This window comes from Camelus ferus, chromosome 11 (assembly GCF_009834535.1).
Source record: "Camelus ferus isolate YT-003-E chromosome 11, BCGSAC_Cfer_1.0, whole genome shotgun sequence".
Lineage (NCBI taxonomy): Eukaryota > Metazoa > Chordata > Mammalia > Artiodactyla > Camelidae > Camelus > Camelus ferus.
Genome location: NC_045706.1, coordinates 9,988,176 through 10,008,900, shown reverse-complemented (window position 1 = coordinate 10,008,900; position 20,725 = coordinate 9,988,176). Strand labels below are relative to the sequence as shown.

At 36.8% G+C, this 20,725-nt stretch overlaps 1 protein-coding gene across 3 annotated transcripts in view; it reads left to right on the top strand.

Moving 5' to 3' along the window:
- The first annotated feature begins 1,932 nt into the window (after nucleotides 1-1,932).
- The window catches only part of WDR11 (WD repeat domain 11), a 48,291-nt gene continuing 29,498 nt past the window's right edge, over nucleotides 1,933-20,725 (top strand). The window contains exons 1-10 of one of the 3 annotated variants that reach the window (XR_004323755.1): nucleotides 1,933-2,095; nucleotides 3,073-3,184; nucleotides 8,017-8,170; nucleotides 9,156-9,329; nucleotides 11,385-11,571; nucleotides 13,738-13,903; nucleotides 14,324-14,438; nucleotides 15,248-15,455; nucleotides 15,741-15,844; nucleotides 19,058-19,234. Coding sequence is in view for 2 of the 3 variants with exons in the window: in XM_014566235.2 (XP_014421721.1) it covers nucleotides 2,010-2,095; nucleotides 3,073-3,184; nucleotides 8,017-8,170; nucleotides 9,156-9,329; nucleotides 11,385-11,571; nucleotides 13,738-13,903; nucleotides 14,324-14,438; nucleotides 15,248-15,455; nucleotides 15,741-15,844; nucleotides 19,058-19,234 (1,483 nt within the window). In the remaining variant the exon portion in view is untranslated. The remainder of the gene's footprint in view (nucleotides 2,096-3,072; nucleotides 3,185-8,016; nucleotides 8,171-9,155; nucleotides 9,330-11,384; nucleotides 11,572-13,737; nucleotides 13,904-14,323; nucleotides 14,439-15,247; nucleotides 15,456-15,740; nucleotides 15,845-19,057; nucleotides 19,235-20,725) is intronic. The other 2 variants (XM_006192916.3, XM_014566235.2) reach the window with 2 other exon arrangements.

Below are 20,725 nucleotides of genomic sequence, written 5' to 3'. Positions count from 1 at the left end.
GTTAAATCCCCAACAAATGATACCCCGTATTGGTAACAGAAGTGCATTTTAAAAAACATTTAAAGGATCACATACAGTGCATGGATCCACTGACCTGTGCACATAGATGCACTTGGTGCCAGGAGACATTTGGACAAGTGTGAAGGTCAGGAATTGAGCAGGACTAATAATGTGCCTGAAGTTGCCAATTATCTGCCTCCTCAAGTGAAATAAATTAAAACAAAAATACAAATAAAAGCTACACAAATAGTAAAATATGCAAATTAAATTTCAAAAAATTCATAAATTTTCCCTTTGACTAATAATTTCATTATTCCTAGGCATGTACCCTGTCCTTACACACAATGTTTTAGTACCAGAATTATATTCCTGCTCCTTGCCAAAATCAGGTCACAACCAGGCCACTACTATCTATTTGAGTTTGGCAATTAAACCACTTAATTCTTTGACTTGATTGGATATATTTATTCAGCCAAGGGGTTCAAAATTCACACTGCTACCTGCAGAATGGGAGGAATTTTGTTGTAAATCTGAGTGTATTTATTCCCCAATATCACAGTTGCCTATAAATGTGTTTATCTCCCCTGCTAGACAAACATACCTGCAGATAACAATAACATAGGGTATAAATATTGAAATAGCACAGAAGAACAGCAGAGAAGAGTGATTTCTCAGAGGTCACTACACAACACTTCCATTTACACCTCATTGGCCAGAATTTAGCATTGTGGCCTGACCTCGTTGTAAGGGAAGCTGTGATACACTTATTCATTCAATGGAGTGACAATGTGTCCAGAAACAAATTGTGGTTATGTTTCCATGAAAGAAGGAGAGAATGAATTTGGGGAACCAATTAGCAACCTCTGTCACAAAAGGCATCAATAATTTTTAGTAAGGGAGAGAGTGATACATTTAGATCTCTGGTTATGGGCATCTCTTGTAGCCCCAAAAGCATCATCAGTAGGGAATGGTGAGGGGCAGGGAAGGTAAGAGTGCAAGGGAAGGGGAGGGAAACAGCCACAGTGTGTAGATGCCAGAGAACAACTAAAAGCCAAAACGTGTTCATTAACTTTAACAAGTAAAAGGCTATTGGAGGTAATCTTTGAGAAAGCTGTTTTATAGGAGTGATAAGGTGAGCACAAAGACCTGTGATGACAAAATGACCATTATTGTGTCCCTTTCGTTGATCAAGGAACTAATAGTGTTTTGGGGGAGAAACAGACGTATGCAAAAATCATTGTTGTAAAGAAATCATTGCGTCAAGTGCTATAGTAAAGGATTAACAAAGTGTGGAGCACAGAGGAGGGAGGGATTGAGTCTGCCTTGAAGGAGAGCAGCAGAGGAGATATTGAAAAATGAAAGCTAGTCCAACAAGCAAACAGGTAAAGCGGCACTTGGCCTCAGGTGTAATACTACTTTAAAAAAGTCTTTCCAAGACCAGAAATGGAACTTTCTCCAAATTTAAAAAATTTTAATATTCTGGCTAGTCATCTCATTCGTTGTCTCCATTCATCCAATTAATCCCGTTCATTCATTTATTCTATAAGCTCCACGAGGACGGAGACTTTGTGCCTTCTTCATCACAACACCCCCGACGCCTACAACAGTGCCTGCCATTGGGATTTGCCCTAAGTTAACTGATCCAAGGCAGAAAGGCTAGTTGGAATTTTTAGCCTTTGCTTTTCTCCTTTTCCAGCAGTGGCACAGAGGTCCAAGCAGTCCCAATCTGAAGAGGACATGCGTAACTGGAGGCAGAACCACCTCCTTCAAGGCACAGCCCGGTCCTACGCAGAGCTGCAGAACCAGCACCGTAGCGGAACCCTGACTCAGGCGGAACACAGGCATGTTCGGAATGTGACGGTGGAGGAATCCGGGGGCAGTGGAACCTCTGACACGGCGGAACCAAAGTGCGGCGCCCGCGGAGCCACTCGGACTGTTTGGAACGGAAGCGCAGCGGCGGCCGCTTCCTGGTTGAGGGTCGCAGCCGAGGGCCGGGTTTAGCCGCGGCGATGTTTCCCTATATGGTGAATTTTAAGGTGTCGGCGCGCACCCTCACTGGGGCCCTCAACGCCCACAACAAGGCGGCGGTGGACTGGTGAGGGCGCCGGGCTTTGAGGCCGCCAGGCTCGGCCAGGAGTTTGTGAGGGGAAGGGGAAAGAACAAGAGGTTTCACCCACTGCTTAGGTTGGCCTCGCCGAGACTGGGTGCCGCCTTCACATTTAGAGATGTTCATTTTAATGCTGAATTTTTGTTGTTGCTGTGAAAGTAGTAAATGCGATGTGGGAACTTGCCCTGTGTGATTATATTTACCTTCGTTCTCCCATCTCTGCTTCTCTTTTCCCCGCACCTCCTTCCCCACCATCCCATTCCGTTTTCTTCACCTCTCCTCCAGTCTCGGGGCTTCTACCCGTCGCCAGTTCCTCTGACTACGTTCTCTTCCCCATTCTGTTTCCTCTTTCATCTGCATTCACCAATGTGCCAGACCCTATGCCAGGCGCCTGTGCTCTCACTGACCCTTCATTTCACCTTTCTCCTTTCACTATAAAATGACACTGCAGCTCTGAAAGTTAATAATAGGTAAGAAGCAAAATTCTGTAGCTTTGTCTGCTGGGAATGTTGGCAAGAGAACTGAAACCTCTTGTTCAGTGTGTGTCTTTTTGCCTGGTTGGAAGGACCGGGGCTAATCACAAATACTCTGGCTCATGATCCCAGGCACTTTGTGGTTGCTAAGTATTCCAAGTTGAGTGAGACAAGGCGGCGTATGCTCACAAAGGCAAATAGTCGACCCGAGTTGCTTTATACATCTTCACGGCTCGACATGCATATCTTTCAGTATATATACATTTATATATGTATCTCCAAAAGAAAAATGGATTTCAAAAAGCTTTTTTTAAGCTTAGCTAGACCTTTTGTATAAATGGTACAATGTAAATTACTGGCCTTTGGTCTTAGATAATAATTGTACTAAATGTTGGTGCGTATCAGATTTATCACTTATTTAGGGTGGCTCTTGGTGAGAGAGAAGTTGTTTTGCTTTGCTTTTTAACTTAAATTTTAACACTGTTTTGTTAGGGGCTGGCAAGGTTTAATTGCTTATGGATGTCATTCGCTTGTGGTAGTGATTGATTCCAGTACTGCTCAAACTCTTCAAGTTTTAGAAAAACATAAAGCTGATGTTGTCAAGGTAAGTCAGACCCCACTTTGACTTGTTACATATTGTCTATTCTAAAGTTTTAGGTATCACTAGAATCTCATTAAGTCATATGGACAAATGTTGAATAGGTTCTAAATATGATAATTTATTTGGGGCAGACTAGTATTTCCATGTATATCACTTAATGTCACGTCAGGATGAGCTGTTAAACGCTAGTTCTTAGGTCGTTTTAAAACTGATGGAAAACACTAATCTTACCACATATTGGACTACTCATTCATTCATTAATATTGAGCACCTGACATGTGCCAAGGGTATAGAGATGAAAGTCCTCAAGCAATTCATTTTCTAGTGAGAAAGAAAGAAAACACACAAACACAGTGTGTTAAAAGTGAGACTTGCGAAGTGTGCGTTGGGAAGACAGAGGAGCTACAGATCACCTAATTGTAGGGACTGGAGGAGGGTCACGGACGTCTTTTCATTTTAGGGACTGGTAAATAGTAGTTGGCTAAGTGAAAAATTCAGGGAGGAGCACTGCAGGAAAAAGGGAGAATATACACAAAGGGAAGCAGGGTGTGAGGATGCCTAAAAGATGAGATACATGCGTAGGAGTGATGAGAGGGCCGCCCGAGAAATTCACCTTCCCTGAAAGCTTTATCAGGTTATGCAGAAATTTAGATTTTTAAGTAGGAGATTGATATGATCGTATTTGCATTTTAGAAAAACTCACTCTGACAGTAGTGGAGGATCTGTTGGAAAAAGGCAAGACAAGGCAGTGGGATCATTTAGGAGACTTTTGCAGTGATTTTGGCAGGAAATTCTAAAGGCCTGAATAAAGCAGAGGCATGAAGGAGTCATATTTAGGAGCTGTTTGAGAGGTCAACTTGAAACCTTTATAATCAACAATTTTAAGGAAGAGTCAGAATAGAATGACTCGAGTTTCTCGGATGACAGTGTTTCTTTGATAAGGTGAGTGTGTATGAAGTCAGTGAATTTACGTTTCAACATGCAGAGTGTGAGACGCCTGGGGCAACTGAATTATACTGATCCGAAATTTTAGGAGAGGTTATGATTAGAGCTAGAGATTTGGGGTCTTTTTTGTTGTTGTTAACAGCTTTATTGAGATATTCATACCATAAAATTCAACCATTTAAAGCATACAATTCTATGGTTTTTAGTTTATTCAGAGTTGTGTAGCATCACCACAATGAGTTTCATAACACCCCCAAAAAACCCTGCAACCCCCCCAACCCCTTTTCCCCATGCCTTTCATCCCTAGGCAACCACTGATCTACTTTCTGTCCTGTAGATTTGTCTATTCTGGAAATTTCATATAAATGAGATGATACAATATGTGGCCTTTTGTGCCTGGTTTCTTTCACCTAGCATGTTTTCTTGATTCATCCATGTTGTAGCATATGTCAGTCCTCTGTTCCTTTTTATTGCTGAATAATATTCCATTGTATGAAATACAACATTTATTGACATTTTGGTATTTCCAGCATTTTAGGTATTACAAATAATGCTGCTATGAACATTTATGCACAGTTTGTGTGGACCTATATTTTCATTTCTCTTGGGTGTATGCCTGGGAATAGAATTGCTGACTCAGACAGTACTCTGTGTTTAACTTTTTGAGAAACTGCCAGACCGTTTTCCAAAGAGGCTGCACCATTTTACATTCCTGTAGCAATGTATGAGGATTCCAGTTTCTCCTCATCCTCAACAATGCTTGTTATTACATGTCCTTTTGATTGCAGCCATCATAGTGGGTATGAAGTGGCTCTCACTGTGGTTTTGGTTTGCATTTCCCTGATGGTTAATGATGCATAGCATCTTTTCATTGGCCATTTGTAGATCTTCTTTGAGAGATGTCTGTTCATTCCTTTGCCCATTTTAAAATTATTTTTTTTAAATTATTGAGTTGTGAGAGTTCTTTGTGTATTCTATATAAGTCCCTTATCAGATGCATGGTTGACAAATATTTTCTTTCATTCTGAGTTATCTTTCACTTTTTTGATAGTGTTCTATGAAACACAAAAGTTTTAAATTTTGATGTAGTAAAACTTATTTTTTCTTTTGTTGCTGTATCCAAGAACCATTGCTTTTCCCAGTGTCAAGGAGGTTTACATTTTTGTTTTCTTCTAAGAACGGTCCCGTTTTAGCCCTTACATATAGGTTCCAGATCCATTTGAATTAATTTTTATATATAATTTGAAGTAGGGAAAAATACAGTTTTTTTTTAATAACGAAATATATCTTGTGATCTTGCTAAACTCATCAGATTTAGTAATTTGGGTGACTTTTTGTTACATAGACAATCATGGTGTCTGCAGATAGTGACAGTTTGAGTTTTTCACTGAAAATGTGTATGTCTTTTCTTTCTTTTTCTTGTCCTGTTGCACTGACTGGGCCCTTTACTACAGAGAATAGGAGTGGAGGGAGGGTGTTCTTGCCTTGTTCCTGAGCCTGGGAGGAAAGCTTTCAGTCTTTCACCGTCAAATCTGATGTTAGGTTGTAGGGATTTTGGGGGGGGAAATACATTTTCTCTCCCCTTCATTTTGTCTTTTTGGCATTTTTGGCGTTTGCATGTCTTTGTGTAGATCTGTGTTTCAGTCCGGTGTAATATTCCTTTTGCCTGAAGAATTTCCTTTAAGTCTTTAAGGCCCGTGTCTGATATTGGGTGATTCTCTCAGCTTTTATTTGTCTGAGAAAGTATTTCACCAGTTTTTTTCTCCTTGTAGTACTTTAAAGATATCACTCAGCTATCCTCCAGGTTGGGTAACTTTTGATGAGAAATTTTTGCCTTTGTTTCTCTGTATATAGTGTATCTTTTCTCATCTGGCTGCCTTCGAGATTGTCTCCTTACCTATGATTTTCAGCAGTTTGATTATGCTGTGTTTAGGTGATTTTTTTTTTAATATATACAGTGCTTGAGGTTTACAAAAATAGAATTCAAGTACTGTGTTCATATACATATGTATAAATACACACACACACACACACACACACAACAGTAATTCTTACCTGTGGTAGTTTTATTCTGTAAAGTTGTTGCAAACACTGATTAGCGAATACTTCAACATTGACTGCCCCTCGGGGAAATACATGGTTATGTTCGTGTGAGCCTCTAGTCACAATATTTTCATCAACTGATTGGTACATAATCTTGTTTTATATGTGTTTCTGTTAACAGACATCTTGTTTAATATGCATTACTGATTCATCGTCATTGAACTCATGGCTGACAGCACTGTAACTCATGTCTGAACAGAGCTCACTTCACATGTTTTTTTCTGAAGGACACATCACAACTTCTTGCACTTAGGAACACTAGGCAGCACTTCAGCCCTGTGCTTGGGGACCACTGTAAACAGTGAAGTCATCAGCAAGAAGCACAAAAATGCAGAAAAGTGTGGTACTGACTAAATACCTTCAAAAATGATGAGAACTGAAAACAAGATCGCCTCGCTCACCCACATCTGGAATGCACTTGTATGTTGAGGGACTCAGATTTTTCACCACTCTGCACGTGTCCATGAATGACTGCAGAAGCACTGCAAACACTGATTTTTCAAATAAAATCACAAATAAATTTTAGTGAGTAGACAAATTCACAAATACAGAGTCTGCAAATAATGGGGAGCGACAGTATGCATATATTCTCACATATGTAAAGTAAATATATATACACACACAAACATATATACATACGCATATGCATAGACACATTTCATTAAAAAAATTCTTGACTGAGTGAATCTTTTAAACTTAAGGCTTATTAAGACTGAAGTTTGGAAAAACTTTTTGTTTCCATCTTTTTCATGAACACTGTTGGAAATGCTTCCCTAACATAGCATTTTTTTTGAGTGTGTTTACTTATATATACTTGTGTGTGTGTACATATGTTTACATATGTATCTGTTTGAAGAGTCTGTGGCTTCAGTTCATTTACTAAACACATACTTGTTGAGCACCAGCTGTGTGCAGCACTGTGTTAAGGTCTAGGAGTAGAAATGTGAACAAGGACCATGTGATCCTGCCCTGTGGAGCTTACAGTTCATTGGTTGGTGGTGGGTCAAAACAAAATAAATAAAGTGATTACAAAGTGTTGTGTGGAAGATGCTTTGAAGTAAGCAAGTAGGATGCTGAGCTCGAGGAGAAGAGAAGTGGTGGCCAGGAAAGTGGCCAGGGGAGGCCTTGGCTCAGGGTGAGGACTGTGTTTTATCCCTTACTGTGTCAGCGATTGATGCTGAGGAATTAACCTGATTCATGCTGGGATTCTTGTGTTTATTATTTTTTTTTTTAAAAACTATTCTTAATGATATTGCTAGAAACATAATGCATAGATTTGTTTTTTAGAGAAAAAAAACTGTTAATATTTATTTCCAATTTTATGAAAGAGGGACAGCCAGAGTTTTTGTTTGCTTGTGTTTTCTCCTGTTTTTCCGTTTGTAAGGTTTTTGTAGCTCTAAGTTGTCTCCTTTAAATTAGAAGAATAGGACGCAGAAAAAGTTCTGCTTAGCAGTTTAGGATTTAAGATGTTGTGTCAGAATTAGATTTTATGGTCATTACTATGATCAAGTGGTACCTCAATGATCATACCATTTTAGAAAATGGTATTCTGGAGTTTTATCTGAACTTCCTGCAGTATTAAAGCTGTGCCTCATTTTTCATATTCTAAAGGAACATTATGATGTTTTCAAAAATATTTTAGTTACAACTCTTAAAAAGTATAAATAATAAAAATGCCTGACTTTCAAGTTGGAAGCTAGTTTCCTATTTTTGTATGTTTTATGAAAATTATGTTTAGATTCATCCAGTGCAGGTATTTACTTGATTTGATTTCTTCTTGTTACTAGGTTAAATGGGCCAGGGAAAATTATCACCATAACATTGGCTCGCCATATTCCTTGCGCTTAGCTTCTGCTGATGTCAATGGAAAGATCATCATTTGGGATGTGGCAGCAGGAGTGGCTCAGTGTGAGATCCAGGAGCACGCAAAGCCCATTCAGGGTGAGGAGTCTGTCTGCTCAGTGTCTGTGCTAGTACACTTGCTGTTAGAGTCGTTTGGCTCGTTCCCCCCTTTCATTTAATTTCATCCCTTGTCAGCCATCTCTTGATTGTGTTTAGCCTGTTCTGCTGATCCAGATCTGGCTTTCTGTTCCTTATCAGCACGCTTCTGGGCTTATTGCCTCAAATCTTGGTTGATTTGTTCTTTGGTAAAATGCTTTAATTTCAACATTGCCCTCAGTTGAGCATGATGAGAAAAATTAAGCTGCTGTAAACAGTCTTGGAAATCTAAGCCGCATGTAAGTAAACTTGGCCAAACTGCTATTTTGAATTAACCCTCAGTACTTACTTTCCATTAATAGAGATAATCACAGTTGTGTTCGCATTTCCATATAGATCGTTTGTTTGCCTGCCTGAGTTACTGACCTGTGATCAACACAGTATTCCTTGGACTCTTTAGACTTTAGGCCTTGACTGAGTGGTTCTCTTGACTGAGTGAATCTTTTAAATGACTATTTAAAAACCATTTATTGAGTACTTACTACACTATTGAACTAGATCTTCGTCCTGTTTGTTGTGAACAGACAGGCAATTCTACAAAGTCTCTAATTCCACAAAAACATTCAGAGAGTCTGACATTGATCTTGGCTAGGACAATCTTTGACATAAAGTTTTAATTAATGAATAGTGCAAATTGCCTTTTTTTTTTCTTTGAAGTACTATTTCAGATTACTTGGAAATTTTGACCTTGAGATTCTAATGTCCAGACAGCTAATCTTTATATAAAATTATCTTTTCCTCTCAATACATGTACACATATATGCAACATTGATGAGCAGGGTGGAGTTAAGATTTTAAGGATTATGTAAAAAAAAAAAAGCCAAAAAGCACACCCACACAAAAACAATTAGATATCAAGGACACATTGGCCTAGTGTTTTGAAGTGGGCGATTTCTGAATGTTGCCTTTGTTTTTCTGGTCTTTACAGATGTTCAGTGGTTATGGAATCAAGATGCTTCCCGAGATTTACTGCTTGCCATCCACCCGCCAAATTACATTGTGCTCTGGAATGCAGATACTGGCACCAAACTCTGGAAGAAGAGCTATGCAGATAACATTCTTTCTTTCTCTTTTGACCCTTTCGATCCCTCACATTTAACTTGTGAGTACTGGTTTCTTGGGGAAAATGAATTGAGGTATTTGTAATGTGGTTAATGCTGTGTACGTGGGACACGCACACACTCCCATTGTACAGCTGTGCTGTTAAAATGACTGAGCACAGTGGAGAAGCACAGCTTGTCCATATATCTTCAGCTCCTACTACAGATACTAAATCATAACCCACAGCATTTGCAGGTATGCTGATGGTTAGAAATTTAAATTGTCAAGCTAGACCTTCATTGTGTGGAACTTGTGCATAGAATCAGATTAGTCACAGAGAGAGTTGCTGTGTTATTCTAACTCAGACTTAATTAAATTTTCTTCTAGAAACATCGAAAGAACCTGTGTCAAGGGTTTCATTGTCTGTGGCCAAATTTATTTCTTCCTTTAAAAAAAAAATTGTTCTAACCCATGCCGTGCAATTTGAGTGCCCTAAACAGATGCATGTCAGGAACAGACTCAGCCCAAGGGTTTTTTTTTCTTGCAGAGGCTCTTTTGTCAGTGTGCTTTTGATGTTTGAGCTACTGATCTAAAAGTTAGATTTTAGACAGATATTTTTGTGACTAAATTATTTAAAAAATACTGTCATTCAGTTATCCAACAGATATTTCTTGAGCTATTACTAGTCAGGTGTGTTCTGGGAACCTAGAGTACAGTGAACCCACATAAGAATTCCTGCCTTCATAAAATTTGCGTTCCAGAGAGTGGGAGTCAGGTGGTAAACTATGTACATAATGAATTAATAAATTACAACATATTAAGAGGTTATAAGTGGTATAAAAAAGTAAAATAAGATGAAGGGGATGGGAGCAGGCAGGTTGCTGTATTAGATGAAGTGGTCATTTTGATATTTGATCAAAATTTGAAAGAGGTAAGGGAATTAACTATGGTAAAGAATGTTTCCCCTGGATTTGAATGACTCAAGAATTCTAACTTGTACCCACCAACATTTATTGAGGCGTGTGTGTATGTGTGCGTTGATGGAGAGAGAGAAGGGCAGACAAGTGGAAATTACAGTGGGAAACACAGCTGTATAAATAATTGCAGTTGGCTTTGTGGCAGAGTCAGGGGGTGAGGACATCACAGAAGTATGAGGACTAGGAACTTGAAGGATGACTTCTGTAACCTGAAAAGGAGACAAGGCTTCAGGCTAACTTACTGCATCTCTATAATTTGGTTGATGAAAGCACTGCATGTTTCAAAGCATCAGTTAACCTAACATCTTTGATTTGCTCATTGAATGTTCTGGGGTTGTCATAGTTCTTGAATACTTTGTTCTCTGTGTTTAAAGCAGCCTTGTTAATTGCCAGGAGCCAGGGTAGATAAGATTTTTTATGATCAGATATGTGTTAGCATTTGTCAGTCCCAGTTTTGAGGGGGATTATTTTTCCAGTCATAAAAAAGCGTAATTTGTAGTGCTAAATGTGGTGCTGCCTCCTTGAATATTTCTGTTTCCTGTACTTAGTAAACCACTGTTGGCACTTTACCTTTACTTAGATATAAAGAGAAAAAGAGCACTCTTTACAAATCCTGCGGTTCAATTTGATACTCAAGAGGAAAAAGGAAATCCATTTTGACTGAGTAGCTCATGATAATGATAAAAAATCAGTATCATCAAGTCAAATATTTGAACTTGCCAAGTGTGGTGTTCAGAGACTCTTATATCTGGGATTTTTTTTCTTCTGTGAATTTTATATTCTGAAAGCCTTTGGATTTTGAAGTTGTGGCATATAATGAGGAAAGATTTTTAATGAAAGTCCGTGCACTGAATTTATTGGAAGAACAAACATTTGTTCTTTCTGCCAGTAACCTTCTGGTATCTTTTTAATATAAAACATTAATTTGGAATGCTGAGCTTGGAGGCCTCCGAGGAATTGTAATGGACCACCTGTTTCACTTTAACTTGGAGAACATCCCTGTTATGTTATGACTGCATAACACTGCCAGTTCTATATTATTAAAATGATCATTACTCTGCTCTCAAAATTATACTGGGATAAAACTCTACGCTAAGCTTGATTAAAGTTTAATCAGAGTTTTGCTTCTCTCTACACAGTGCTCACCAGCGAGGGCATTGTGTTCATCTCAGATTTCTCTCCGTCCAAGCCTCCCTCAGGCCCCGGGAAAAAAGTTTACATATCCAGCCCACACTCCAGCCCAGCTCACAGCAAGCTGGCTGCAGCCACAGGGGCCAAGAAGGCTCTTAATAAGGTGAAAATCTTAATCACTCAAGAGAAACCTAGGTAAGTTGCAAGTGTGAAATAAAACTAACAGCAGCATTCGTTTATTTTACTCAGTATTTATCTATTTAATCGTCTATTCATGAAAGCCTCATTTCTGGAGATGTGCGAAGATTGATTTTCCTTCTTATGTCACCCTTTCTTGTTTCTAATTTTGAATTTATAAGAGAAAAATGATTTTTAGTTTCTTCCCCTAAGAAGAGATTCAGCATTTAAGATGATTCCTTTGTTTCCAGTAATGTGATAAATACCCCCATTGATTTTTATAGATGAAAAATTTTGACTTTTTGATTTTTTACTTCTGAAAATGAGATAAAGATTCTAAAATTGTGGTCACTGAATACATTAAAAATTGGGGGACAAAAGCTGGATTTTTATTTTAAATACGTTTTCTTGACTTAAATGCTGTGTGATCTCATTAGCCAGTAAAATACAGGTATTTTTCTTACGCATATAAAGATGTTTCCCATGCTGGTTAAGGGCCAGGATTTGAGGGGAAGCTGTAGCTATGTGACTCAGAATGTGCTTTAATCTTGCTCAAATTTTAGTCTCCCAATCTCTGAAATAGTGTTTTAAAGGATTACAAGGGTTGTTGTAAGGATTAATAGATAAAATAACTTAAGTACTTGACATAGTGTATGATAACTTAGTAATCGTTCCTTTGGTAAATGCTAGCTATTATTGTTTATTTCAGAAATTGCGACTGAATAAAATTTTATTTTAAGGAACTAATTTTATGTATTAAAAATAGATTTATTTTTCCTAGTACTATGATTGTTCTTATATTTTTATTGCTTTGGAAGTTTTTTGCCATTCACTTAAAGAAAGCCTTTATTTTTAATATGCTAAGATTATTCTATCTAGACTTCATGGGTAATTACCTGCAAAATATATGTTAATATGCAAATTGCTCTACAGATACATTCTGAATTTATATGTCAATATCATTTTTTATATATTAAACCATAGGCTGGTTAGGTTCACTAATTTATCCCCCACCCTGTGCCAAAATAATTTAAGATTACTCCTTAAATATCTTGAGAACTTTTTATTTACTTTTCATTGATTCTGCATCATAATTATTTTGTAGTCTGCATAGTTTTATAAGTTATGATGTATATATTTTATATTTTCTCTCATGTGAATCATGTGTTCATCTTGATATTGGGGAAATGCATTATTTATCCCTTTGAATAGATCCGCTCTGAATGCTTTCACATACACTATTACATATAATCTTACTACAGTCCTGGGCAGTAGTACTGTGCCCATATTATGAATGAGAAACTGAGTCTCACATTGTTTTAAATATGTTACTTCAGGTCACCCAACTAGGAAATTCAGAGCCAGGATTTTAATGCAATCCACATCTGTCTCTCTAGTCCTCTAACTTTATTTTAAATTTCAAAACCTTTTAATAAGAGTATTATGTAAAAAGAAAATGGTACATAATTATATACCTATTCCTATTGAAATATATTTAATATAATATAAATTTATTATAAAATAAATGTAAGGTTGTGTTTAAATATACACAACAATCACAAATTTCTAAGAAGATTTTTGAGACTCTAACAGTCTTTACAATCATATTGTTTTATCTCTTTTATTTACATAGAAGAAAATGCTGTGGTGAATAAAATTCTCGACTTTGTTTCAAAAAAGATTTAAGACAGCTTGAAAGTGAATGAAGGCAGAGTAGAGGAAGTGACTTGCCCAAGCCCCAAATATGAAATGACTCCTGATACAGTTGCCTAGTCTTAATTACCCTAAATGCTTTGTTTTAATCCTGAGGCTTCATTTCAGCAGTCTGTCTAGTACTTCCAGTTACAAAATAAAAGAAAAACTATCTTATGAATGCCTTATAGCATTGTCACTTACCATCCCGTATCATAGACTCTAACTACTTTACTTTAAATTTTCAAGAATGTAGACACATGTGTCTGTCCATCCTATTCAATATGATTGTCATAATTTGGATTTTGGCACAAAGGGGAGATCTAAGTTTTAGATGCTAGCCCATGTTGGTCATTTTTGGAAACAGTTGTATATTCTCATTGATAGTTATTATGTGGAAAGTATAAAATTCAGTCCTTTATTAGCTTTTTCTGATATGAATAAAGTCTAGCTCATCTCTTGATGCCTAAAGTAAATGTTTATTTTTTTCAGTGCTGAATTCATAACTCTCAACGATTGCCTTCAGTTGGCATACCTGCCTTCCAAAAGGAATCACATGTTGCTGCTCTATCCTCGAGAGATTTTAATCCTTGACCTTGAGGTGAATCAAACAGTGGGTGTGATTGCAATAGAACGAACAGGAGTTCCGTTTCTGCAGGTATCTACAATTTACAAATTATATCACCAGCAGTTGATGATGAATTATACAGAGAAAAACCATAACCTTGCAAAATTCCTTAGTTTCAGTTTCTGTTTTATATTTATTTAAAGATTAACAATGTTATTTTACATTCCTTATTTTTCTGCACTTTTGATTGGTTTGATTTAACCCTGGAAATTCTTCTGACTGATCTGGAGCTACATTTTGAACTATTTAAGTTACATGGATAAAGACAAATTTTTTAGGATTATAGATGGATTTTTTTAAAAGGTTACTAAATTTTAAAGCTAGGGGATTATATGTGTATTTTTGTGTTTTGTTTTTTGCTCATATTCTCTGAATTTGAGTTTATGAGTCTCACGGTATATACTTTTGTAATTCATTGGTTTTAAAAACAAATACATCATCTATTTGAAGGTAATACCCTGCTTTCAGCGTGATGGTTTATTTTGCCTACATGAAAATGGTTGTATAACCTTACGTGTTCGAAGATCTTACAGTAGTATTTTCAACACTTCAAATGAGGAACCAGGTGAGTTTGTATCTCACAGCAATGTTAATTGAATTTTTCTTCAGAATTATTTTATAAAATTTCATGTGGCAAATACTAGCCAAAGCATGGAGTTAATGATAATCCTTGCCTTAAGAAAGTAGAGTATGGTTATAACATGAGGCATAAAGAAGCCCAAGGCCAAGATTAATCTCTTGGTGTTATGACAGTGTACCTCCTACATGCAGCAAAGATAGTAATATTTTGTAGTCTCTTCTTGATTGTATCCATGAGCCAAGTAGATGTTATCTTGTGTGACTGTTTCTTTAGCACAAGTCCAACCTTGTATATACCTTTATTACACCTTCTTGACCCCTGTGCTTTAGAGATCTCCGTGGTAAAGTGACATAGGTTCATAGGTCTCTAGGGCATTCAGTTGTCAGTTTCAGTCTCATCCTGGAGAACAGAAATAATGTTTTTGTGGAACAGTATACTATATGACGGTGACAGTGACTTTCACATCTTCTGTAAAGAACGGTTATTTTCAGGCTTTTTGTAGACCACTGTAAATTATGATGGGCTGATCCTTTTTTTCAAAGAATTTTCTTTGTTTTAAAAATATTAAGTTGTTTTGATTATAAGTGTTAGTTTGGAAGTTAACCTTGGTGTAGACAGTCACTGAGTGAAGTATCTTTATATTCTGAAGTTAGTAATTGTGAAGAGGGAAGCCATTTCTGACAAGCCTTTTCTTCCTGAAGGAATGGTATCCTTTTTGACTGAGGTTTTGTTTAAATTAAAGTAAGTAGTAATCATATTGATATGGTTGCTTTCTAATATTTAAAAGAAAACAGTACTTTCTTCAGATCCAGATCCTGTCCAGGAGCTTACCTATGATTTGCGAAGCCAGTGCGATGCAATCAGAGTGACAAAAACCGTCCGTCCCTTCAGTATGGTGTGCTGTCCTGTCAATGAGAATGCAGCTGCCCTCGTAGTGAGCGATGGCAGGGTCATGATATGGGAACTGAAGTCTGCTGTTTGTAATCGAAATTCACGGAACAGGTAAATGAATCAATACGATTTCTTTTTTGTTTTGTTCCCTCCTGTTTTTTAGATTACCAGACTCATATAAAAATAGCAGGGCCTTTTTTTCTCTGTAAAAAGGAAATTAAGTGATAATTAAGACTTCAGATTATTAGGGAGTTATGTAAAGCTGACTATGGGTTAGATTCATGGATACTGTAAAAACAGATAGAATACCATGATTTGAAATCAGTTTGTTTGAGTTGTAACATGTGATGCAGGTTTTAAATATGTAAGATCCATCTAATTATCATGTCTTTGCAGTAGTTCGGGCGTGTCACCTTTATATTCACCAGTGTCTTTCTGTGGAATTCCTGTAGGAGTGCTACAAAATAAACTCCCAGACCTCTCCTTAGATAATATGATTGGTAAGCTGCATTTTTTTCCCTCTTTCATGTTAGGTATAGTTTTTGAAGGGCAAAATTAATAGAGTCAGACTACAGCTGTTACAAAGTCAAAGTTAATACTTCAGACTAAAATGTAGACTTGTTCTTTCCTAAATAAATCAGAGGGGTATAAAATATTTAAGCATAACTGTACCTGAAGCAGGATAGACTAGCCTTGTAGTATTGGAGTTAGAAAGTGTTCTTTCATGAGAGACTCTGATCCAAATGAAAGAGATGGTGTGAGGCATCCAGATGCTGCCTGTAGCCCTGGCTGGGCCGTGCGGTACCTCCTCAGGGCCTCCGTGCTCACTGGTCCCTCAGCGCGGAGTTGAACACACGCTTCCTCTCTCCCCCTTTCTGGTACTCCTGATTTAAAATTGGGCTCAGGTGTTGCTTTCTTTCCTCTCCCAGCCTGATTTAGGTGGCTCCTAATAGTTGTCAGCTGATTGTACTTGTTAGTTTACTTGTCTGTTTCCTCCAGTAGATTATATGCTCCACCAAGGGTGGGCTAGTGCTTGATTCCACTTTGCATCCCCAGTGCTCCGCACAGGGCCTTGCACATTCTAGATGTGGAATATTTGTTGAAGGAATAAAGTAACTGGGCAGTGTTAGAAAAAAAATCATTTTAACTTTTTAGAGGTTTTTTTAGGTTTTTTTTTTTTTTGCTGGGGGGAGGTAAATAGGTATATTTACTTGTTTTTTAAATGGCAGTACTGAGGCTTCAACCCAGGACCTCGTGCATGCTAAGCATGCATTCTACCACGGAGCTATACCCTCCCCCCGCTTTTAACTTTTTGATATACATTTTCTCATTTTCATGTTGGGAATTCTTACTTTCAACAAATATTTATTTGCAGATAAAATGTTGCTTCAAAGTTATTTAATTATTATAGGGCCAACACATATGCAAGGAAGAAGGAGGATTGGTTGTTTCAAATATTACACAACTAGAAATTGTAAATATGCTGAGCAATGCCGACGTCTAATTTTTTTGAAATTGTGGCTAGTGGTTTATATAGGATTTTCTTTATCAATATTTGTTCTTCCATAATGTAATTGAAAATGGATATTATTTACTAGATTTTTCTGCTTAAATGCTAGATAGATGATATACTAGAAGGAGCATTACCTCATTAATCCCCTTAATCCAAGATGACACTTACTGGGTGCTTAATACTATGTTAAGTACTGTGCTAAATTGTCAACAACTCTGCAAGGTAGCTGCCATTATTACTATTATTATTATTACCATTTTATTTATGTGGGAACTGAGACCCAGAGCGATTAAAAAACTTGCCCCAAACTACACAGCCAGTATGTGGAAGAGCCATAATGTGAAGCGAGTCATCCCGGTCTGGAGTCTGCTCCTTGCCATGGCCTCTAGTCCTGTCTGCTTCACTGTGATCTGAAGCAGACCTGACCTCTCCAGGCCCTGGTTTTCCCATAGTTCCTGCCAGATGTAGAATCCTTGTGCTCAGTGACACTAAAATAACTTTTATACTTAAAAGTCTTTCTTTTCACTTTCCAGACATAAATCCATGTGAGGATGTTTAGACACATAATTGTTTTGCAAAATTTATTTTATCAGTAACACAATTTTCTGAGTTAATTGGCCTTGTCTGCACTTAATATAAAATATTAAAGTGAAAAGAATTATAAATACACGTGCATAGAAATAATCAGTAATATTAAGCCTGTAGGAGGTTGAAATTTTATGCTGTTTAGTTATCTAAGTGATATAAATTACATTTTTTAAGAGACAAAAGGATACAGATTATACAGCAGTTCTTGACAATGTTGTTGATTTAAAAGTATTAAATAAATAAATCTTTGTTGCTTGAAAACACTTTAATTAAAACTTTTAATTAAACTTTTAATTTGAAATTCACTGTGTACTTAGTGATAATTGAAAGCAATTCAGTTAAATACAGAGGCCTGATTTATATTCATTGGGTAAAGGCTGCTGCTTATTAAGGCATAATCTGCCCTACTTTGTGAATCACCTCACATGGAAGATACTTTATTTAAAATACGGCAGTTCCCTGAAGTCAGCTCCAAGCTACCAAGGGCTGGTAAACATGGTGCCTCTGTGGTGAACTTCCCATTCCTTTAGACCCTGTCTTTTGTTAGACCCTTAAGATTGATTATCAGTTGTACGGCTAATCCTAAGGGGTGGTTTCATTTAGATTAGATTGATGGCTACTTTTTTCCGTGTATCTTACAGATTTTAAAATAACATTATTACTAAAACAACTTTACAGCTTTAAAAGGTTTAGTCAAAATCCTGTCACCCACTCCTGGTAATTGTTTACATGTTTCCCTTTCACAACATATGTGCATATGTGTGTGTGTGTGTGTATGTGTGTGTGTGTATGTGTGCATATGTGCATATACACACTCACTTTTGACAGCTTTATCCCAGACAGAGTTCAGTACTGGTTTAAAGGAATAAAATTTATACACCCTTATTAGTGAATGGTTTTGATTTTGTTGCACTCTTTGTGTTCACATTTTGTTAGAATGGTTTGTATTCGAATCATCTTTTTAGTTTGAGGTTTGATAACTTTATGGGTGCTGTGTCTAAAAATAATGCCATTTAGCTACGGACAGTGATGGTTTATAAATCATATATTATTTATTGTATGTTTTTGTATTTATTTTACTTATTTATAAAAAAGTATATATTATAAAGCTTAAGTGTTGTAATTACATTGACACTTTAATTGAAGATTTCATATTAGAAATGTAAATAAGTTCTTTGAACCTGCTGTTTGTGATTACCAGTGTTTTGTGCACTTTACAAAGTATGTCACATTGAAAAGTGACCCTTCAGAAAGGCAGTAAGACAGGAACGTGCTGTAATATCTTACACCATGGAAACCGTTCTCTAACCCTAGTCCTCTTGATTTGCCTTTGGTGCCCTAATACCAGGAACTTTGGCTGAAAAAGTGGTTCTAGAAGACAAAGGTCCCTGAATTCTGGATGGCAATACCTTGGAGTAATCTATCCTTTGAGATGTTAGGTGATGCAGTGTAAGTCCTGTAGCCAAATAGGACCCATTGTACAGCTACAGCCCCTCGAGGGCTGCATCACACCTTCTAGACCGGAAGAATATTTCCACTGCAAAGTTCCTTTAGATTTTTCAGATCAGCGTACATTATAATTAATATATTTGTACTTTTTATTAAAAATCAGGGCAAAGTGCAATTGCTGGAGAAGAACATCCCAAAGGCTCCATTCTGCAGGAAGTGCACCTCAAATTCCTGCTCACAGGACTGCTGTCAGGACTGCCCTCACCACAGTTTGCTATCCGTATGTGCCCACCGTTGACCACAAAAAACATCAAGATGTATCAGCCATTGCTTGCTGTTGGTGAGTATTGGACCTGTTCTTTTTTTTGATTCTTAATGTCTGTTTTACATTTTTAAGACATTTAAGTTTCTTGGTTACTAGAAAATCCTTTATTCTCCTTGAGACTGCTTTAAGAGGAGGAAGAGGCAAAATGAAATTGTGTAAATACTCATCTTGAAATACTTTTTTTTTCTGTTTTACTCATCTTTTTTAATCACAATGAATACTCATTCACCTGACGCCAGATGACAGAGACCCTGACACCATGGGCCTGTTTCTGAAATGTCAGGAGGATAGTCCCCGGGAGATGCTGAAACCGGACTGCTTGTCTTTTCTTGGACCACCTCAGAGCTCTTTCTGTGCATGTTATTTTGTTTCGGGTTTTTGTTAACTAATAATACAGCCATAATTAGTAGTTTAATAACAGCACTTTCTTCATTTGCTAAGAATTTTATGTTAAATATTGTTTAAAGGGTCTTTATAAACTAAGATTTGCCTTTTGGATAGAAAGTGCATATTTTTATGCTATAGATTAAAAAAAAGTTGTTCTGGGTTTCTTCTTGTCACAGTAGTTTCACCTGATTAACCTGATTTCCTTTACGAAGATACCCAAATTTTAATTTGCTATTAAGTGTATAAAGTTAAAATACATTTCTCTAAAATTTTGAAAAATAGTATATTTGTTTGAAATTGTCAATATTTTTCTTAAGATGCTATTGATTGGCTTCTGGCTTTCTCCCAAAAGATCTGTAAACATGTGACTTATGATCTTTTTTCCTAAAATGAAAACCTGACCACGTTTATCTTGTGGCCAGTGTGTCTCAACTTAATGGCTGACTTGTGAGCACTAATGGCTCATTTGAGTGTTACTATTTGACACTACTCTTATTTTCCCATGTTTTCCGTTATTATCTTTCGAAAGTGATTTGAATTTTAAGGTTCAATGGCCTATGTGTACAGGTGTCCAGATTTATATAAATGCAGATAGATATTTAATTTTTGCTCTAGAAACCGATTCATGTTAAACCTCTTGCTGAGATTTCACTTGGGATTTGTCAGTGTATGTAGTGTGTACATCTCTGTACAATGTCAGTATACCCAACTTGTCAATTAGGATTTTACTAATTTCTTGGAGAAAATTACTTCCTGGGATAGCCAAATAATAAGAGCTAAGCCAGGCTCTGAGATTTCCATTGTAGAATAAGCTGTGTTGTACTGGTATATAGTGAATATCAAGTCATTGATTGAATTTAGTATAGCAACAAAATAAAAGCAAAAAATATAAGTGCTTAAAGTTTTGCAAAGTCATTAGGGAAGTGAAGCAGAGTTCAACTGAAATTACTTCTTCTGGGGCCCTTTGAGTGTTAGATCATAGGTTCAACATAATTAAAATGTGCAGAATGTAGAAATCATACGATTATTTTGAATCTGCTAATTGAAAAGTTTTAGTAATTCTGTAGATATTTTTTCAGTACTAGAAAATATTGTGAAGTAGGTGATAAATGTAAACAA